The sequence below is a fragment of the Kryptolebias marmoratus genome, linkage group LG11, assembly GCF_001649575.2.
Source record: "Kryptolebias marmoratus isolate JLee-2015 linkage group LG11, ASM164957v2, whole genome shotgun sequence".
Taxonomy (NCBI): Eukaryota; Metazoa; Chordata; class Actinopteri; order Cyprinodontiformes; family Rivulidae; genus Kryptolebias; species Kryptolebias marmoratus.
Genome location: NC_051440.1, coordinates 27,635,498 through 27,654,427, shown reverse-complemented (window position 1 = coordinate 27,654,427; position 18,930 = coordinate 27,635,498). Strand labels below are relative to the sequence as shown.

General features: G+C 41.3%; 3 protein-coding genes across 4 annotated transcripts in view; 2 read left to right on the top strand and 1 right to left on the bottom strand.

The window, feature by feature from the left end:
* Positions 1 to 1,898: 1,898 nt before the first annotated feature.
* On the bottom strand, positions 1,899 to 7,092 carry syt19 (synaptotagmin XIX). Its single transcript, XM_017439951.3, has 9 exons — positions 6,930 to 7,092; positions 5,670 to 5,900; positions 5,521 to 5,594; positions 4,684 to 4,800; positions 4,053 to 4,238; positions 3,826 to 3,963; positions 3,566 to 3,685; positions 2,557 to 2,668; positions 1,899 to 2,482 (listed from the first exon to the last, which is right to left on the bottom strand). Exons 2-9 carry the CDS (start codon positions 5,866 to 5,868, stop codon positions 2,175 to 2,177), a joined length of 1,254 nt encoding a protein of 417 aa, XP_017295440.1. The 5' UTR covers positions 5,869 to 5,900; positions 6,930 to 7,092; the 3' UTR covers positions 1,899 to 2,174.
* A 2,296-nt stretch (positions 7,093 to 9,388) lies between these two features.
* On the top strand, positions 9,389 to 13,170 carry LOC112449857 (coxsackievirus and adenovirus receptor homolog). The gene is made up of 3 exons (XM_037978061.1): positions 9,389 to 9,583; positions 11,076 to 11,417; positions 11,861 to 13,170. Exons 1-3 carry the CDS (start codon positions 9,508 to 9,510, stop codon positions 12,097 to 12,099), a joined length of 657 nt encoding a protein of 218 aa, XP_037833989.1. The 5' UTR covers positions 9,389 to 9,507; the 3' UTR covers positions 12,100 to 13,170.
* A 570-nt stretch (positions 13,171 to 13,740) lies between these two features.
* The window catches only part of uba2 (ubiquitin-like modifier activating enzyme 2), an 11,510-nt gene continuing 6,320 nt past the window's right edge, over positions 13,741 to 18,930 (top strand). Inside the window, exons 1-10 of one of the 2 annotated variants that reach the window (XM_017439941.3) lie at positions 13,741 to 13,979; positions 15,776 to 15,859; positions 15,944 to 16,014; positions 16,125 to 16,189; positions 16,267 to 16,367; positions 16,480 to 16,601; positions 16,793 to 16,860; positions 16,993 to 17,114; positions 17,556 to 17,655; positions 18,479 to 18,630. In XM_017439941.3, coding sequence (XP_017295430.1) covers positions 13,839 to 13,979; positions 15,776 to 15,859; positions 15,944 to 16,014; positions 16,125 to 16,189; positions 16,267 to 16,367; positions 16,480 to 16,601; positions 16,793 to 16,860; positions 16,993 to 17,114; positions 17,556 to 17,655; positions 18,479 to 18,630 — 1,026 coding nt within the window. In that variant the 5' untranslated portion in view covers positions 13,741 to 13,838. Of the gene's footprint in view, positions 13,980 to 14,012; positions 15,464 to 15,775; positions 15,860 to 15,943; positions 16,015 to 16,124; positions 16,190 to 16,266; positions 16,368 to 16,479; positions 16,602 to 16,792; positions 16,861 to 16,992; positions 17,115 to 17,555; positions 17,656 to 18,478; positions 18,631 to 18,930 lie in introns of those variants that run through there. The other variant, XM_017439943.3, reaches the window with a different exon arrangement.

Here is an 18,930-nt window from a genome sequence, read left to right as displayed (position 1 = left end):
TCATTCTGATGTGCATGGTCTGCTGAAAGGTTATCAACAGACTCTTTTAATTTCAGTTTACACAGAAACACAGCTTTCAGCAACATTCTTATTTTTTCTGTCCAAGCAGTTGCATTTCTGAGCACTTTAAATTTTAGAAACGTGATACTTTCCACCTCTGAAATCAATCCTGCATTAAGTTCTGATCAGAAATATATTCCTACACTAACAATCTAAAAGCACAAGTTTTCTAAACAGATCTGGTTTAATAAAACTTTTATTTACAACACAAAGCAGTGGATATAATTAGACATTTTAATATTTTTAGTCGTGTTTGAATCTGGAGACAGAAGGCTACGTTCACGCGAGCCAGTTCTGATTTTTTTGCCCCTATGCCACACATGTTGGATGTTTTCATGGCAGTGTGATAAATCTGATTTGATCATATCCGACCCAGGTCTTTTCAGCATGTGGGACATGAGGTCCCTCACATCAGAATCCCGCCTCTTCATCCACTCACATCTCTGCACAGAGGCAGAAGCCACAACTTCTGCATCTTCTTTTATATTTCACCGTTTGGATCTTGTACTTTGTGCATTTCACAATGATAACTATGTGCCTATGCAAGCAGGAAGCTCCAGTTTAACGTGCCGAAACAGGAGCAAGATAACAAGAGCAGAGACGCGCCCTGCAAGCAGACGAAGAGGAACTTGTTGTTTGAGGGTCCATATGTTATTATCTAAAGCGTGCAGCTGTTTGTTTCCCCCTCCCCTTAGAACTGCACGTCCCATGTAATCTAGGGAATAAAAATAAAAAGAGAGGAAGCAGCGAGTCTAGTTTTAGAGTAAGTTGGAGGCTGTAAGACTCTGCTGCTCTCCTTGCAAGTAAATCTGATTTATCAGTGTCTGTGTCTCTGTTCTCTTCACAGTGTCTTAATAATGTTTTGGGAATAACCCTGACAGTGACGTCGTGTCTTCTTCTCCTCATGCAGGTCGTTTCAGGAGCTGGAGTCTGATGGAGGTCGTGTAAAGTAATCAGATTGGAGTGAAATATTGGAACTGAGCATTGAGACCTGCAGTGTGAACGTAGCAGAAGAGAGCTCAGCTCCATCCTCAGCTCCATCCTTTGTCTACATCAAGCAGCTGTAGTTCTCATGCCAGGCCACTAGATGGCGCTGACACACCAGACACCAGAACCACACCTCCTGCTGGATGAGATGAGATCAAGAACTAATTTAATAAGTGATTAAACTGTCCTCCAGGGACAGATCGGACCTTCTGATGGTCTGTAGATGTTCACAGGAATAAAAATGAGCTGTTTTTGGTGCAGAGAATACCAAAACTAAGGTGTATTTGGGCTTTTTAAAGCCTAATGAATGTATATAAATGGGCCAATAGCCTGCTAGTTATGAAACGTTAAAACAGGTTTAATGATGCTTTCTGTTTGTTTGTTAAACTCAAAACTGTTTTATTTTATTTGCACAGCAAAATATCTGTAGTTTAAACCTTTCAGATTGTTTTGTTTGCAAAATGTTTTAACATAATAAAAGAATCCACAAGAAACAGTTCAACCAGCAGAGGGCAGTCATGAAGGAAAATCTGTATTTAATACCAAACTGAGCTGAATTAATCTGATAAAGTTTAGTCCGGCCAGCAGCTAAAAAGTAAAATTACTGTATATTTACAGAAAGACTAACTGCAGACGTGACGTGCTTCCTTTCACTGAAGAGCCACACCTGTTTCTGTAATGTCCTTATTCATAAGATTCGATTAACTGCTGAGTGATTCTTAATAATCCCAATAAAAACAGGAACTACTGAGGTGGAAGCTGTTTAAAAATCATCAGCTGTGATTGGTTGATTCCACCGATCTGTAGAAAAAATAAAAATAATTGAATGAAAAGATAAAACATGTCGGAGCTGAGACTGAATGAAGGCACATTTTTATTGTTTCTACTTCATTACAAACTATAAATCTCTTAAAGGTCACTGTGGAAACTTTTATCTTTAAAAAATATTCTCTGTTGTCCTTCAGTGTTTATGAAAGTAATTATTTTTGATGAGATTAGATCCAAAGACAAGAGGCAACAACCATAAAAACTCCAGTTAGTGGTCAGGTAAATACACAAAGAGTCGATGAGCAGGTGCTGAGAAGGTCCTGAAGCTCCTCAGCTCCTCCTCCTCCTCCTCCTCCTCCTCAGATCAGCAGCCGATGCCACTTTGCCACCGGCTGTCGGACCGAGCGCACCATCAGCACCCAGTGTTCATCCTCTGAGCTCCTCTCCTTCCCCACACTCAGCTGTCCCATCAGACGTTTGCCTGATTTCCCGCTCGTGTCCATCTCGAACACGGAGACTGAGATCTTACACCGCAGCAGAGGAAGCTCCGGCAGCGAGAACATGAGGACCTCGTTGAAGACGGTGACGGGGCAGCGGGCGACGCAGGAGGTCTTCTGGTACCTGGACTTGCTCTGGTTGCACTGAATGCTGATCCTGGCGTACAGGGCTGCAGGACACACACATGACCCGAGTGTGACGCTGCACGTTGTTAAATCTGGTGGTTTTATTGTTGGTAATTACCTGTTTCTGAGGACATCTCAGTGAGGGCCGTCCTGACCTTCAGCAGACCAACTTCCAGCCTCTGAGAGGTGGGAAGAAACTTTAACGATAGCAGGACTTCTCCAACGACATCCTGAAATCAACAGAACAAACTCTGGAGTCCATCGTTCTACACAGAGAAAGGTTCGTGGGTCATATTTAGGAGTGGACGGATTCACCCTGAAGGTCAGACCATGCAGTGAGCTCCATCTCAGCCTCTACAGGCCTCAGTTAACAGGTTAAAGGTCAAAGGTTAAAGCCTCGTCGCTCTTAAAAACAACATGGCAGCTCGACTTGAAGGAACCAGAAGACTTCTGGGACAGAACCAGACCAAAGTGGAGATTTTTACCCAGAATGCACTGCAGCAAACACCTCAGGATCATTTAACACAGCAGCTGATCTCAGAACCTCAGCCTGGCCCTTCAGAGACTCCAAAAATGACTCAAATGCCTCCAAATCTTCATACATTTTTACATAAAGTAGACAAAACTTCCTCCTCAATGAAGTGGGAGACTGATGAAGTCACAGAAGAGGATTTCTGAAAGTTTTTCCTTTTTTGTTGGTTTTAAAAGCTGCTTATTTCCTCAAACTCTGCCTCAGTTTTTATTAATAAACAAAACCAAGGTGACAGCATGTCCTGCATTAATATTCATCTGTTCCTGGTCTTAAAGCCTGATAGGACAAGGTGGGATGCATATCACCCGCCGCCTCCATCCCAGAGTTTCAGACTCAGATGAGACCTGCACCTTTCAGCCGTGGAGATAATAACAGAATTTATTTGGACTGCTGTTGTTTACTTAAAGTCATTATAATACAATAACTGCTTTAATAACTTCTGAAGTGTAAAAAAAACCCCAACTGAACAGGCACAGCTAAGGTTAAAGGTTATATTTCAAATGTTGTTTTTGGTGAAAGGTGAGGAGAAAACCACCAGCTGTGGAGTCAGACTTGTTAATTGTTGCTGTGTGTGTGGTAGTTCTGATCTGTGGACCTTCTGAGGTGTTTGCAGATCTTCTCGCAGCTCCAGAGGATAAGTGATGTTGAGCTGGCCCAGAGGAACTCTCACCTCCCCCAGCACCGTGTGTCTGGAGAATTTATCAAAGTCCCTCACCTGAAATGACAAACAATCACAGGAAACTTTCATTTTCACTTATTTTGATCCAACATGACAGCTGAGAGGACATTTTTAACCATCGTAGTCTTGTTTGTGCAGATTTCTCGGTTATGACTGGTGTTAGTTTGTTGCAGGACCTCCATCCTGAGGCTGATGTGCCGAAGCGGGTCGTCTTCCTGCAGACTGCAGCTGAACTGGTCTCCGAATAAAGGGCTGCAGCTTCCCTTCACGACGCGAGTGCGCCACTCCTGCAGCACCGTGCACACCGCTTCACCCTGAGAGGATCCCAGCATCAACATCTTTACTACAGAGGCCCTGACTCCACCGACGATAACGAATCGTTTCGTTGACTTTACTGCATCACCTCGTGCTCCTTCAGGCCCTCCGCCCCCGCTCCCCCTGATCCGGACCACATCAGGCGAATCTTGACAAACAGCTGGACGCTGGCGGTTTGGCTGTAGCCCAGAAGCCCCTCCACCTGCAGCACGGTGACCACCAGCCGAGACTGCAGCTGGTCGTAGTAGACGGAGAAACGCAGCGAGCCAGAAACCTGCAAAACGGGACGGGTTGGGAAATGATGTGTTTGTGCTTGAGTAACAAATAAACATCCAGTCTGCTTCATCTACACTTTGTCTCAGGAAACATGATGGACTCCAAATATATTATAAATGACCTTTGACCCTTCCCAAACTGGTGGGGGTCATTGCTGATGTCTTTCCGCCCTGGCGTTGTGTTCACGCAGAGCAGCAAACTAACAGAACTCCTGCTTTTACAGAGGTGGACGATCAGTTCAAATAAATTCATTTTAAACGTGTTTAAAAACAACATGTTGACACATAAAAGGTCCAGGAATAAGCACCTAAATGAGGCAATAAAAGAACATAATTATGTTGTAAAAAGGACAATAATAAACTGCAGCTGGAATCAAACACAGTAGAGGTTAAATCATGGCTCAGTCGGGTTTAAATGATGTGAAACTGTTCAGTTCAGATCACCTTTTTATTAGTTTGGTCCTCTCGGGTGTCTCCGTCTGCAGGACAGGATTCTGGAGGAAAGGACGCCTGAGACAAACAGCGGCTGAGTCTGTGAGCTTCAGCGCTGACGTCCTCCACCTGCAGAGTCCAAACGCAGAGTTTAAACACCGACAGCGCCTCCGGCTCGTCGTCTGACTCACGACTCAACAAAAACACTCACAGATCTGTACGTTCAGAAGAAAACCTACAGGTTCAGAGTAAATAAAACACTGAAAATCATGAAAAACAAGTGATTTTAGAATTAAACTAAAAATCAGAGGTGTTATTTGTGAATTTTATTTAAAACGCTGCTTTAAATCGTGTCTCTAACTAACTTTATTTCTTCTTTTTCTTCTTTGGCCTGTTATTAAATTTAACCAGCACCTCCCTGACACATCAATCATAAATTATGAAGAAAAATACTCTGTCCAAACAACCATATTCTCTGCCGTCATGAACACAAACAACCACACCCTTCAGGAGGTTTACTTACCCGACTTCTCCTCCAGAAACACAAACTTAAAGTTTTCCTGAGCAGCAGCTTTATATTCTGGATATTTAATAAATACCTCAGGTCTGATCATGAACTGTTGTTTATAGTAACCATGAAACTATCAGCAGATGTGTTCAATTTCTTATTATAGAAAAAGATTAAAAGCATCAAATTCATTTATTCCAGCTCTGTTGTTAAAATTTGGATCTTATCATAGAAAAAGATTTTTATCTCTTTGAGACACGGCCTGAAAAGGAAACTTTAACTCATCCAAGTTTAAGTTTTACTGTAAACATGTTGTTTGTTGCTTCCTGACTCGGTCTCACCGTGGTGCTCGGAGGAGCTGAGTATTTTCCAGCCGTTGATGGTTTTTCTTCTGCGTACAGCAGGTCTCTGATCCCTGCAGCACAAACAGGAATGAGTTTCTGGATCGGACCCAAGTCTGCAGATTCTGTTCGGTCCGGGCCGGGCTCACCTGGATCCTGGTGCCGGTACGCTGGCGTCTGTGAGAAACACCTGAAGATCTGCCAGGCCAGGATGCCCAGCGCCAGCAGGAGCAGGAGGACAGAAATACCCAGAATGCAATACTTCACCGCCTCTGAGAAGGGCATCCTCAGCTCGCCGGCAGCTGACAGCGGGCCCCCGGGACCCGGGTGTTCGACAAAAGTCACCATGACTGTCTGTCTCCGTGTGGCGTCCACATGGTCTGCAGGATGGACAGAACAGTCAGGGTCAGCCGAAGGTCACAGGAGAAGAAACGTGTTTGATTGGCAGGTGTAGGAAGACACAAATATATTTTATCTGCAGGGAATCCAGAGTTTATCACGTTTGTATCTAAAACAGGGGTCTGCAACCTGCGGCTCCGGGGCCACATGTGGCTCTTTGGTCCCTCTGCAGAGGCCCTTTGTAGCGTAATGTTTGGATTCATGACGTAACAGAACGATGCTGACGTCACTGATCAGTTCGTTAGCCTTCATCAGCTGAACTTCCTGCCACAGCTTGATCTTTCTCTGAAATCCACCAGAAAACTGAACATTTTAACATGTTTGAGGCAGGCAGCTGAGGGAAATATGAGGTAAAGGCTTATTTTGGATTATTTTTATTACAATAAAAGTAAAAAAAGCTTCATTTAGTTACATTAAATATCCAACAAACTGGCCTAATTATTGTGTTCAGTCTACGAAACAGAAAAATAATTATATAAATAATTTTCCACAAACACAGAAAGGACATTTTTGTGTAGGCTAAGGTCAGTTAGCTGTGGCAGCCATCTTGAATCGGGTTGTCTGTCCATCCAATAATCAATTTCTGAACGTTTCTTAACATCCGTCCAGCAGTTCATGAGATATTTTGCTAACTGAATATACAAACACACAGATACTGTTGATAATTCTGTATTTTAATCCAAATATTTCAGACATTTTCCTAAAACTTGAGGACATTTTTAAGAGAGCGACACAGTTTGTCTGCTTTAACTGTCTAAAAGTTGGGAAATAGATGTGAGCGGAGCTCCTTCTTGGTTGTAAAGAGAATCTTATCTCCTTTAGTCAAATAACACGAGCGGCTCACTCACTATGTAAATTCTGATGAAGTAGGTTTCCTTTTAAACCTTCTTTACTGGGCAGAATTATCCAAATAAACTCATTTTTTTCTAAAACAGAGGTTAAATAAAGACAAGCCTGTCACTTGTGTTTGAGTTTTCCATTTGTAAGAATTTAAAACATCAAATATTTACCTGCAGAAGGTTAAAAAGCCTCGTCTGTTTCTTTTACAGCTTCCTCCTGTGTTATAAATCCATCCTGTTAGATCCTCGATTGTTGCAGAAACAAAAGTGTTTCTCAGGCAGAGAAACTCAAACCAGCAGCGTATCGTTCGACTCTTCGTCCTGATCTGCAGACTGTCCACACACACACACACACATGACTTCCTGCTCGCCCGTCTGGGCAAACAGGTTTGATAAGAATTAAATGTTTAAATTAAATGACACTTGAGCATCAGCATTTTTGAAGTTATTTCGCTCAAAAACATATTTAAAAATAAATATGAGTTTAAAGAGACAACTACCAGAAACTGACAGCAATTATAAAACTGTAAAAAGTCAAGATTGAAGCATAAATAATCATGTTTTAAACAGATGTTGGTTGTTTTTCATTCCAGCCGGCTGACGGTGAGGAATGAGCTTCATACCAGGAAACTGTTTAAAAACAATGAGGTTAAAAGTTCATCCCAGCTTCATGAAGGATAAAGATTTTAGATAATATGAGGTGTCATTTCAAGTATGAGGAAAAAAGGTTTTAAAATAAACTTCCTGTTTTCTTTCATTAAGGTAAAATCAGCAATTTATAACAAGAAATTTACCTCAATCAGCTCAGGGTGCAAAACATAAAGAGGTTTTATTTGTTCCTACAAAAGAAATTAAATAAATAAAGAGCTTTTTTTAAGGATGAAGATGATCCAGGTCTCAGAATGACAGAAATACGACCTCAGATAAAAAAAACTTTACACAAAGTCATTATTTACTCAAAAAAACTAAACCAAAGTGTGTAAAATAAACCCAGTCATCAGTCTGTAGAACCTCCTCCAGCAGCAGAACTCTCAGTGGGTTCCTGGTTGTGGAGGAGTTGTGGCCCACTCTTCTTTGCAGCATTGCTTCAGCTCTCTGAGGTTCTGGTTCTGGTTCTGGACCGTTCTGCTGTGTTTGGGATCATTGTCCTGTTTGTCACATCTGACTCCAGAATCAGCCCAAACCATCAGCCCTCCACCACCATGCTGACAGCTGCAGTGCATTCTGGGTAAACATCTGTCCTCTGCTCTGGTTCTGCTCCAGAAGTCTTCTGGTTCCTTCAAGTCGAGCTGCCATGTTGTTTTTAGAGAGAAGAGGCTTTAACCTTTGACCTTTAACCTGCTGACTGAGGCCTGTAGAGTCTGAGATGGAGCTCACTGCACGGTCTGACCTTCAGGGTGAAGATCAGCAGCTGATTTAAATGTCTCCTCTTGTGAATAATCTACCTCTCTGTAGAAGGATGGACTGCAGATAGTTTGGAAGTAACCTTTGACCCTTCCCAGGCTGATGGGCGGCAGCAGCTGCTTCTCTGAGGTCATTGCTGATGTCTTTCCGCTCTGGCGTTGTGTTAACAAACACTTGGCAGTTGTTTGTAAACAACATTAACACACTTCATCATAAAGTTTTTTCTTTTAGCTTCTTTGTTTTAGCTTAATTTGTGTTTCTTTGATAAAATATTTCCTCTAAATCAAGTTTTTCACATCAATGTTTGATTCATTACTTTTTAAATGAATCTATCATGTTAATATATATATAAGTAAAGACTTTTACTATGGTCATTTTATCATCTATCATTTTTTAGATAATTATTTATTTTTTAAAATGCAACCATTATCCAATCAGAAAAGAGGAGACATCCTCAGATGTCCCGCCCCCAAATCACCACCCACGTGGCCCAAAGTCCAGGTGTTGTGGTTTTGATGAGTTTTCTACCTGCAGGTGGCAAATAAGGATCAGATATTAGATGCAGCAGTTCTGAAAGTAATTAAACTTCGAATTTAATATTTGAACGGCTAAAATAGCAGAAAGCAGAGAGAAGCTGTGAGGTTGTAATAAAGGTACATAAATAATGCTGACTCAGCATTCGCAAAGTAAGGAATGAGGAAAATCAAGCAGTGTCACGTTTACACGCAGTCAGTCAGATCAACACTGTGACTCATTTCTACAAATTTTTTATGTTTTTTAAATGCTCAGAAATGAATCACTGGATGTCTATAACTCATTAACAGCAGATGAAGCAATGAGACTGTGCAAAATGTTTCTTTAAGACTTGAACAAAATAATTATAACTCCATCGTTTCTCATCATGAGATGATCTTATTCTGTGGGTGATATGCATTCCTTCAACGAATGTTTGGCCTTTAATTTACTGATGCAACTAAAGTAGGAAAATTAATTTATTTGAAATTTAAACACATTCAACATAAAACCCAACAGTGCTTAGTGAGGTGACGTGGCGATAGCGATTCAAAATGGCTGAAGCTTTAGAGGTGAGGTAATCATTTGTTCTCGTTGCTTCCGGAAGCAACGTCCATCGTCCTTTCTTACTGGTGGATATCATCTTTGTGTTCTCGAAGTCTACGCCTCTCGCCAATATATAAAGCAGCCGGGGTTGTTCCTTTTCCTCGTGGCGCGCTGAGCTTTCGGTTCTGTTTAGCTGCATTTGATAGTTAAATCTATTTAAAACCGCCGACATTACTGTAATTCCAGACGGGCTAGTTTTGAACTAGTTCAACTTGATCATAACAAAATGCTTAAACTTTTTTTTTTTCCGCTTGTGTTCTCCATTTTGCTGCTGGTAGACGCTCTCGTGTTGCCTTCTTCAGGTGAGTTTTAGCTATCAAGTGAAATCTGAAATGGATTGTATTTGATATACAGTAAAGATAGGTTGGATTTTTGTCTGTTTTTCATGTTTAGATCTGTTTTGTGTGTCACGAGTCGTGACACGTGACACGACACGTGTCACGACTCGTGTAGACCTTAGGCCTTACTTGGCAACACGTGGCAGAAGAGTCTCGACAAAATGTTGATTCAACTAATCATGAACAGCAGAAAAAAACAAAAAACGAAGACTAGTTGTTGTAGTTTTAGGATGTAGCATTTAGAGAAGTCCAACATTTTGATTCCTTTTTATAGGACTGTGCAAAACTCCTGATCCGACCCTCGGTTCTTTGTTTTCCCTCCAAGCAGCCAGACTTCCCTCGAATCTGTTAGGACTTCTTCAGACTTTCAGAAGGTCTTTAAAGGTTTTCTTTAGGCTTTGGCTGCTTTTTCAGTCAGTTTCTGTTCTTGAACTTGACTATTTTTATGTGAATATTTTTAACTTTAATAATTTGTGAATAAAAAATCTCCCAGAGTAACACATAACAGCTTTAGCAAAGAACTCATTTTAATCAAACTCCATCGGGTCATGGTCACGTGGTTGGGAGCTGTTTGTTTTCTCACATCTTTTGTTGTCAGAACTCCCGGGAAGATCCTTCTTCCTCCTACAGCGTTAAAACGGGTTTCTGTGTCTCTGCAGTCTTTTTAAGTTCACAGGTTTATCAGTTTTGCTGGAACAGTTGTAAAGATGGCTGTATTTTCTAACAGCCTGCAGCCTCTCAGAGGACCAGAAGAAGCAAAATGGCTCCATTAAAACTCATGAACACGCCCACAACAGCTTCTGACCAATCACACGATACTTGGGGCAATCCCCTGTGAGAAACAGTTCGGCCCATAGGCATTATATACGTATATATGACTGTGGCAATAAAATCCATCCATTTTCTTCACCTGCTTCTACTTTCTGGGTCGCGGGCAGCTGATGTCTGTCTCCGGCATCCCTGTGCGAGGGGTGGGGGACACCCTGGACAGGTCTCTGGTCCATCAAAGGGACGCATCGAGACAAACAGCCATTCACCCTCTCACCTAGGGACACTTTTTTTTTTTTAGAGTTTCCAATTAACCCAACCTGCATGCTTTTGGTCTGTGGGAGGACATCTGCTCTGATGGATCAAATCAGCTGGTATTTGGATCATAGATGCTTTAAAACATAAACTGGTTTCAGTCTGTCCCCATGTTGGTACTCAACCACAGTCAGGTACTCAACTCAGCTCTGGTCATGTGACCCATCCCACCAAGCACAAAAAGGTCATCTTCAGATCTCTGTTATGAAATGTGTCACTTTAATCATTATATTTATTATATATTTTTGGAAATATAAACTCTTTTACTTCAGAATTTCAGAAATGTGTCTGTAGACGGTTGCTGTTCAGGAAGTGAATAATTCCACTCTGACCTCTTTAACCCATGTTCTGTGTTATTTCTTTTTTCTTTTAGTTCAGAAAATCATCACAGCTGAGCCCGGAGATGTTGTCACTCTGCCATGTGTGGTTCCTGACAAGAACGACTTCTCTCGCATCATGAAGTGGATCAAATCTGGACTGAATGTAGACCATATTATTTTCTACAAAATTTCTCATTTTGATGAAGAAATTCAGGTTCCATCTTTTAAGGGCCGACTGTTTCTGAATGTCAGTGACATTAAGGATGGAAACGTATCTCTGACTCTGAGGAATGTGACGACTGCTGACACGGGAACATATGAGTGTCGTATTTTTGACACAACAGTGAAGCAGTGGATCCCCACCTGCATCATCCACCTGGATGTTGGTAAAGCCGGTGAGTTCTGGATCAAAACTGGAGATCTGGTTGTTGATGTATGAGGGAAACATGTCAGATCAGATGTTTCACTGTTCTTTGGGCATTTTGACCACTTCAATAATCTCAGTATTTAATAATCTGATTACCTCAGTTTAAACCTGGACTAAAAACTGACTCTTTAAAATAAACTCTGTGGTCTGTGAAACATTTATTAATCATGTTTTATTTTATTGCACTTGACCTAAAGTGAGCTCGATGCCAAAAGAACATTGAAGTTTTGGATTTTGATTACTCACAATTTTCTGACAGACATATTTTTACTCTTCTTTGTTTCTGATAAGAAAATTCATATTTATAGAAACCTGCACGACCCCTGAGTGCAGCAGATAGTGTAACGTGTGTGTGTGTGTGTGTCGTCACCAACATGACATCTGATATTCACGTCTGTTTTTCCTCTGCAGGTGACACTAATCGAAGCCGTCGGGATCAAGGAGAAGAAAACAAGCCGACAAAGCTTGCTCTCATCTGCGTTCTTGTTGTTCTTGTTGCTGTTGTTGTTCTTGGTGTTGTGATCTATAAATGTCACCAGAACTCAAACCCGCCTCCTGCTGAACCAGAACCTGAACAACATGAGATGCTTCCATCTCCAAACTCTGTCCAGCAGGACGATGAGGTTCTTGAAGCAGAAACTGGTTTGTAAGAACAGAACAGCTAAATTTAACAAAGAGCAGCAGGCAGATGCTCTTCCTCAGTAACCAAACAGCAGAACAAGATCTGGAAACACTTTAAAATCAGAAATCAGGTGATCCGTTTCTACATTTCATTTAGAATATCTGAGAATTTCAACTTTGGTCTTTGATTTTGATTTTACTATCATGTAAAGTGAAAGATGTGTCATTTATTTTCAAGTCTTTATTTATAAGCTAAATTTAAATTAAGTTTCAATGAAGACTTCTTTCTGAAGTTAAATGTGAAACCTATTAGATCATAAAGTTGATGCAGCTCTGATCTAAACTCAGTCTAATGAATAACAACACCAAGTGGTCATAGATTCACAATAACTGAAGTATTTCAGTCCAATTTTAACATCCATTTCATAATTTCATCAGTGACTAAAGCTCTGACTGAATGAAGGTGTGAATATACATCTGAAGTGTGAGTCACTGACTCTTTCAACATGAAGGAAATATTGTCTGAAGTTTAAGTTCTTCTTTTGACTCCAGATCTGCTGCATCAACCTGCTCTTTTATTTTATTTCTCATTATTGTTATTTAACCAGATGTACTGTAAGATATTAAAGAGTATTTTAGAGTGTTGTTTACATCTATCAGCACTTTGTTTGTTTTCAATTCAAACTTAAAAAGTTGTCTGCCTCTTATTAATAGTAGTTTTTATTTTATTTACTTCACAGTATCAAAATCTTTTTTTTTTTACTTACCTGGTGTTACTAAAAAGGGCATTCAGGTTGTTTTATAAATTATAAACAGAGAACAAAATTGATTGATTGATTAACTGAATTAAATATTGAACAAAGAACAAATTTTATTCTGACTGTTTAGTTTGGTTGACAGTCCATAAACTGATTGTTTGATTATTTTTTTGATTTGATTTGTTTGATTATTTATTTCTTGATTTTTTTCTTATTTGATAAATGCTTTAATGTGTTACTTTTATAAACCCCCTACATGAATTGTTCTGTTCTGAGGAAGCTGCTGCTCTTTTGTTTCTGATTTAAAAAAATAAATGTTTTTTTGGGCTACAACCCAGATGATGATGATGTCCTGTTTTTCCTACACTTCATTTCCTAACCACTAACAGTTGTTGATTTGTGGGCGATGAGGCTCACCGCCCAGGGCAGCGTGTTGAGGTGGGGTGGCATGAGGCCCCCGATCTGTACTAAAATCAAATGTTTATTTAAGTCAACTCAGTTGTGTGTGTGAGAGAGTTTATACCATCTGATAAAACATTGCCCTTTGTTGCAAATATTTTTTTACAATTTAGCTTCATGATTTCATGATTTCAGAGCCTGGCAAATGCCAGGTGTTGAAGTAAAAATAAAAGTTCTGGAAACCGTGTGTGCAAACGTGCAACAATGTCGGCCTCCTTGTGCAGCAAGTGTTGTGTTCAGTTTAGTGCAGAGCAGGAGGGCTGGGTTGGGTCTAAACAGGAGAGCAGAAGTCTAAATAACACTTAGTTCTGATTCTATCATCAGATACGTGTTTGAATATTAGAATTACAATAAAAGACTTTGAAGATTGTATATTTATGATAAAGTTCTGATTTAGTCCAGTAGGTGGCGGTAATTCCGCTCTAAACACCAAGAAGACGAAGAAGAAGAAGCCGGCGGTGGGCGGGGCTGTAGAAGAAGAAAGAGCAGCTAGCTCAATCTGCTAGCTGCTAGCCGCCCGCTGCTGTAGCTTCTGTCCTTAGCAGATCATCATGGTCCAACTGGTGGGCTCCCTCCGTAAAGAGCTGGCGGACTCCCTGTCCACCTGTAAGGTTCTGGTGGTGGGAGCAGGAGGGATCGGCTGCGAGCTCCTGAAGAACCTGGTCCTCACCGGCTTCAAGAACATCGAAGTGGTTCGTTTTGGGTTATTTGCGTTGGAGAGCCGGTTAGCATGCTAGCTAAGCTAGGTCTTTGTGCGGCCCCGGACTAATTCCCGAGACATGGTTCTGTTTTAAATATTAACATGTTTACTGTGGTTTCCTGTCCGGGTTTTTAAGTGTTCAGTTCTGGACACGAGGTTGTATGAATATGAACTGTGTTTTTGTGATTTAATGAAGAATATTTGGCGCCATTATCACTGCTAGTTAGCTGGTTGTGTGGCTCATTGACCGGTGGGATGGTTTGTTTCCAGCTGCTGCACTGAACAGTTTCTGATTATATCAGGTGTTTTCAGTTCACTGAGGCACCACATTTGATGGGGAATTTCACACTATTATATTCATTATGATTCCTCACACTGTAAGCTTTAAACGGAATAAAACTCAAGAATCCCAGGAAAATATGAATATGGGTGAGCATAGCAAAGTGGCCCTTTTTCCCCACTGTTGTTAAAATAGGAAACTATTAAAGGACTAAAAGCTCGACTTGAGTCTTCAGCTGCTTTTTTCAATAAATCAACCCAATCAGTGCAACCTAAAAACAGAAGAAGAAGAATCCAGAGTTGTGATGAAGGAAGAAGCTCCAGGGAGCCACAAATAATCTGTAATTAGATGACCTGAAGGGTCCCAGTTTGAGAACATGGTTTCTGTGATGAGCTGAGGAGCCTGACAGTCCTTAATGTTTGAAGTTTAATCTAAAAGGAACAGGTAGTTGTGTATGTTCTTGTTTGGGTTCCATTTAAATGTCTTGCTGCTGCTGGAAGCTTTTAAATCAGCGTTTGTGTCGGGTGCGATGTTTGCTTTGTGCTCATATAAGCAGCCTTATGAGGTTTGGTGTCCTCCCTAAAGACACTTTGAGCCGTGCTGTGGTTGGGGGTTGAAATGCCCTGTTTTACACTCGTTTCCTCTGCCGTGACACCATGCAGACGTGATTTAAGTTTCTGAACTTTTAAAAGCAGCTTGAGTGAAGAAATGATCTGAACTGGGATCAGATTAATCAGAGAGGACAGCAGAAATTATTACAGGTGTCTTAGTTTTAAAGAATTTCACCATCAGTCTCTAAGTTTTAGGAGGTTGTGGGTTTTTTTGGTAGCGTTGGTTGGTTGGCGAGATTACTTAAAAACTAATTTGATGAAATCTTCAGGAAATGTTGGAGTTGTGACAAGAAATAATAACATTTTGGTTTTGATACAGACTATTTTGTTAATGACGCTGTGGCCTTGGTGGAGGTTTGGGCTCCGAGTTCTTCTAGTTATCTTGTTTTTTATGCTACAAACAATCTTATTGAGAAAGAAAATACATTCTGTGTGCTTTCTAGGCTTTGTAAATGAAAACAGGAAACAGTACAGTTGAAATATAAATAATTTAAGGTACAATAAGCTTCCGTTCGTTGACGAGTAACTCGACTCTGTAGATCCGTTCTTTGCATTGAGGCAGACTGCTGACCTTCATTTTATACGGTAAATATTTTTACTGAGCTGTAGTCACAATAAAGACTAAATGTTTGAGTTTACAGGTTGAACTTGTTGTTTTCTGGTGTGGTGGAAAGATGTTGAAGCTCCAGTTTATTCCAACAAGTTTGAGAATTCTCTGATTTTACATCTTTAAGTTTGTGCTGAACTCTCCTTAAATAATTCTTATTAGGTTTCTGTAGAAATGATAATAAGTTGTTACAGCTTTGCATTAATGAGGAATGTGAACAAGTCTAAAGTATCTGTCGTTAACAAAAAGCAGGTTCATCAGAGTTAATCACACGTATGTGATTCCTGCAGATCGACTTGGACACGATCGATGTGAGCAACCTGAACCGTCAGTTCCTCTTTCAGAAGAAACATGTTGGCAAATCCAAAGCCCAGGTTTGTAAACTCCATCTTTAAACTCACATCCTGTTAAAGACAACACGTGGAGTTTATTAACGCGTTTGGTCCTGATGTTTTCAGGTGGCCAAGGAGAGCGCCCTGCAGTTCTGCCCCAGCGCAAACATCACCGCCTACCACGACAGCATCATGAAGTGAGCTTCCTTTTATTTATATCAGATTTTATCAGGAGATCCTGCTTTCTGGGTGGGACACATGTTTGGCTTTATTACAGTTGTTTTTATTCTTTTTCTTTCTCAAACAGCCCTGATTACAACGTGGAGTTCTTTAGAAAGTTCATGCTGGTGATGAACGCTCTGGATAACAGAGGTATCTTCACATCATTTAGACATTTCTGTTGCTCCAGGTTTGCAGCTGTTAATCAAAATAAAAACATTCCTCCCTAGCTGCTCGTAACCACGTGAACAGGATGTGTTTGGCTGCTGATATTCCTCTGATTGAGAGCGGCACCGCTGGATACCTGGGTCAGGTCACCGTCATCAAAAAGGTAGAGCGTGCTTTTCTTTTTTTTCTTTCAAACATTCAGCATTTCTGATTTTATTCAAGAGCTGCCGTTTTTTTATGCAAGTCAATGCAAAGACAGTTTGCTCCACCTACAGGGAATGACTGAATGCTACGAGTGCCAACCAAAACCCACCCAGAAGACGTTTCCAGGATGCACCATAAGAAATACACCCTCCGAGCCCATTCACTGCATCGTCTGGGCCAAGTATCTCTTCAAGTAAGGCTCATCTTTTATCATATCTTAAGTTTAAGCAAGCTGCAGTCCGAAAAGCCACCCTGGACAGTAACGCCCTGTTTACACCTGACATAAATCTGCTTTGGAAAAGTCTGTTTCTTTGCAACTTGATTCAGCTCTAATGTAAATAACATCTGTAACACAGTTCTGAAATGTGTTTGTTGCATTTTTAGCCAGCTGTTTGGAGAAGAAGACGCAGATCAGGAAGTGTCACCGGACACAGCAGACCCTGAGGCCGCCTGTGAGTGTAAACAAGAAAAAACTACATTTCTGGAATGTTTTTACCTCCTGACTTCATGGTTTACATGTCAGGACAGTCAGGGAAGCAGGGAAAGATGCTCAATCCTTCCTGCTCCGTGTTTTCTGTGAACAGGGAATCCCGAGGAGACGGCGGCTCGGGCCACAGCCTCTGAAAAGGACGGGGACATCAAACGAGTTTCCACCAAAGAATGGGCCCGATCGACCGGCTACGACCCGGTCAAACTCTTCAACAAGGTACCAGCTGCTCAAAACTTTGACTTCTTCCACGCATCGTGTGTTTGATTCTCTGGATGTCTGTTTATTTGGAATATGGGAGCAAAAAGAAGAAAAGTAAAGACATTTAGGTGCAAAAGCAAAACTTATAAAATGTCTTCTGTGCATGTGAGTTTTTCTTATGTGCTACTTAAATGACTGACACTAAATGAATGTTTCTCTTTATAGGGTAGGTATTTTAATTCACTTTAACTGCCTAAAGCAGACAGCAGGCTGAGGACTGGCAGGAAACTTCCTGAACTCAGATTAGATGTGTTTATATCATGGAGCTGACGATCCTCGTCTCGGACAGAAACTGTTGTGTAACCGTGTGGTTTGCAGAAACAGCAGCTGGACTTTTTATTTCTGTTGGTTTTGGTCAGTGTTGCTTGACGTGCAGTAACGGTTGGCTCTCCTCCCAAGCTCTTCAAAGACGACATCATGTACCTGCTGACCATGGACAAGCTGTGGAAGAAGAGGAAAGCCCCGGCACCTCTGGACTGGCAGCAGCTGGAGAACAGCGGTATGTCTCTTTACAAACACCAACATGTTGCACATTAATCGCAGAGCTCTGCTCTGTTGTTGATCTTTAGTCTGCACATTCAGACCTTCGTGTGTGGCTCGAGCTGAAACTCTAGATTCATTTGGGATCCAAAACCAAAGTTTAGTCTGAAAGAAACTAAACTGTGGTTTCCTTTGTTTTTGTTTCTGGTGTGGAAAAAAAGGAAAGGCACCTCAGACTTTTGCAAACTTGGTGAGAAAAGTTCAGAATAGTTAGGATTCAACAAACGGTTTCTGTTTGTTCTGTTTTTACCGTTTAACCTAATGGTGACGAGGCAAACATGATGCTGACGTCTGAACCAGTTAGTGTGGAGGCTCAGATCACACAGGTGATGAAGATGATGCTGTCATGAAGTTTGAAAACAAACCTAAATTGTTCGGACCATGGTCCAAACTTTCATGTGTGGAAAAAACCCTTAAAGTGTAGGAAAATATTTATATTTATGATCAGGCTAAATCAAAAACTGTCCACCTTGGAGATGTTACCTCAAACTTCCTGTGAACCCAGGATGCACAACACTTTAACTGGCACACAGGAAAGAGCTACGTTACTGACCCCCCCCCCAAAAAAAAAAAAATCCTCGACTAATGCTTAAAGAGGGAAACATGATGAGTTTTATTGTTAAAGAACATTTTAACCTCAGTGAGACTTTTTATCTGGATAAATAAAGGATGTATATAAATCCTAAAGGAACAGCAGTGAGATGTTAAATGATTTGGTCGACATGCATGTAAAATATAAAAGTATCCTCTGTTAATATCAATAACTTTGTTTTTTCTTTTAGTGTGTTCTCAGCAGGAGACTCCAGCTGCAGGCCTGAAGGACCAGAAGGTTCTGGGTGTTTGGGGTTACTGCCAGATGTTCCAGCAAAGCGTGGAAACTCTCCGCTCACAGCTGCAGGAGAAAGGCGAGGGCGCCGAGCTCGTCTGGGACAAGGTGTGGAGGTCGTTCCAAACCTGCGAAACGTTTCAGAGCAGGAGAGCGGGATTTCACGGGTTTTTATTCCTCTGCTTGGGGCACAGAAGTTTGCTTTCTTGTTGCTTCTGTGATGGTTCTCTCTTAAATTAGTCACCGTGTCGCTGCGGGTGTATGAAGCCCGTCTCGGGTGTCTGCGGGTGTATGAAGCCCGTCTCGGGTGTCTGCGGGTGTATGAAGCCCGTCTCGGGTGTCTGCGGGTGTATGAAGCCCGTCTCGGGTGTCTACGGGTGTCCGAAGCTCGTCTCGGGTGTCTGCGGG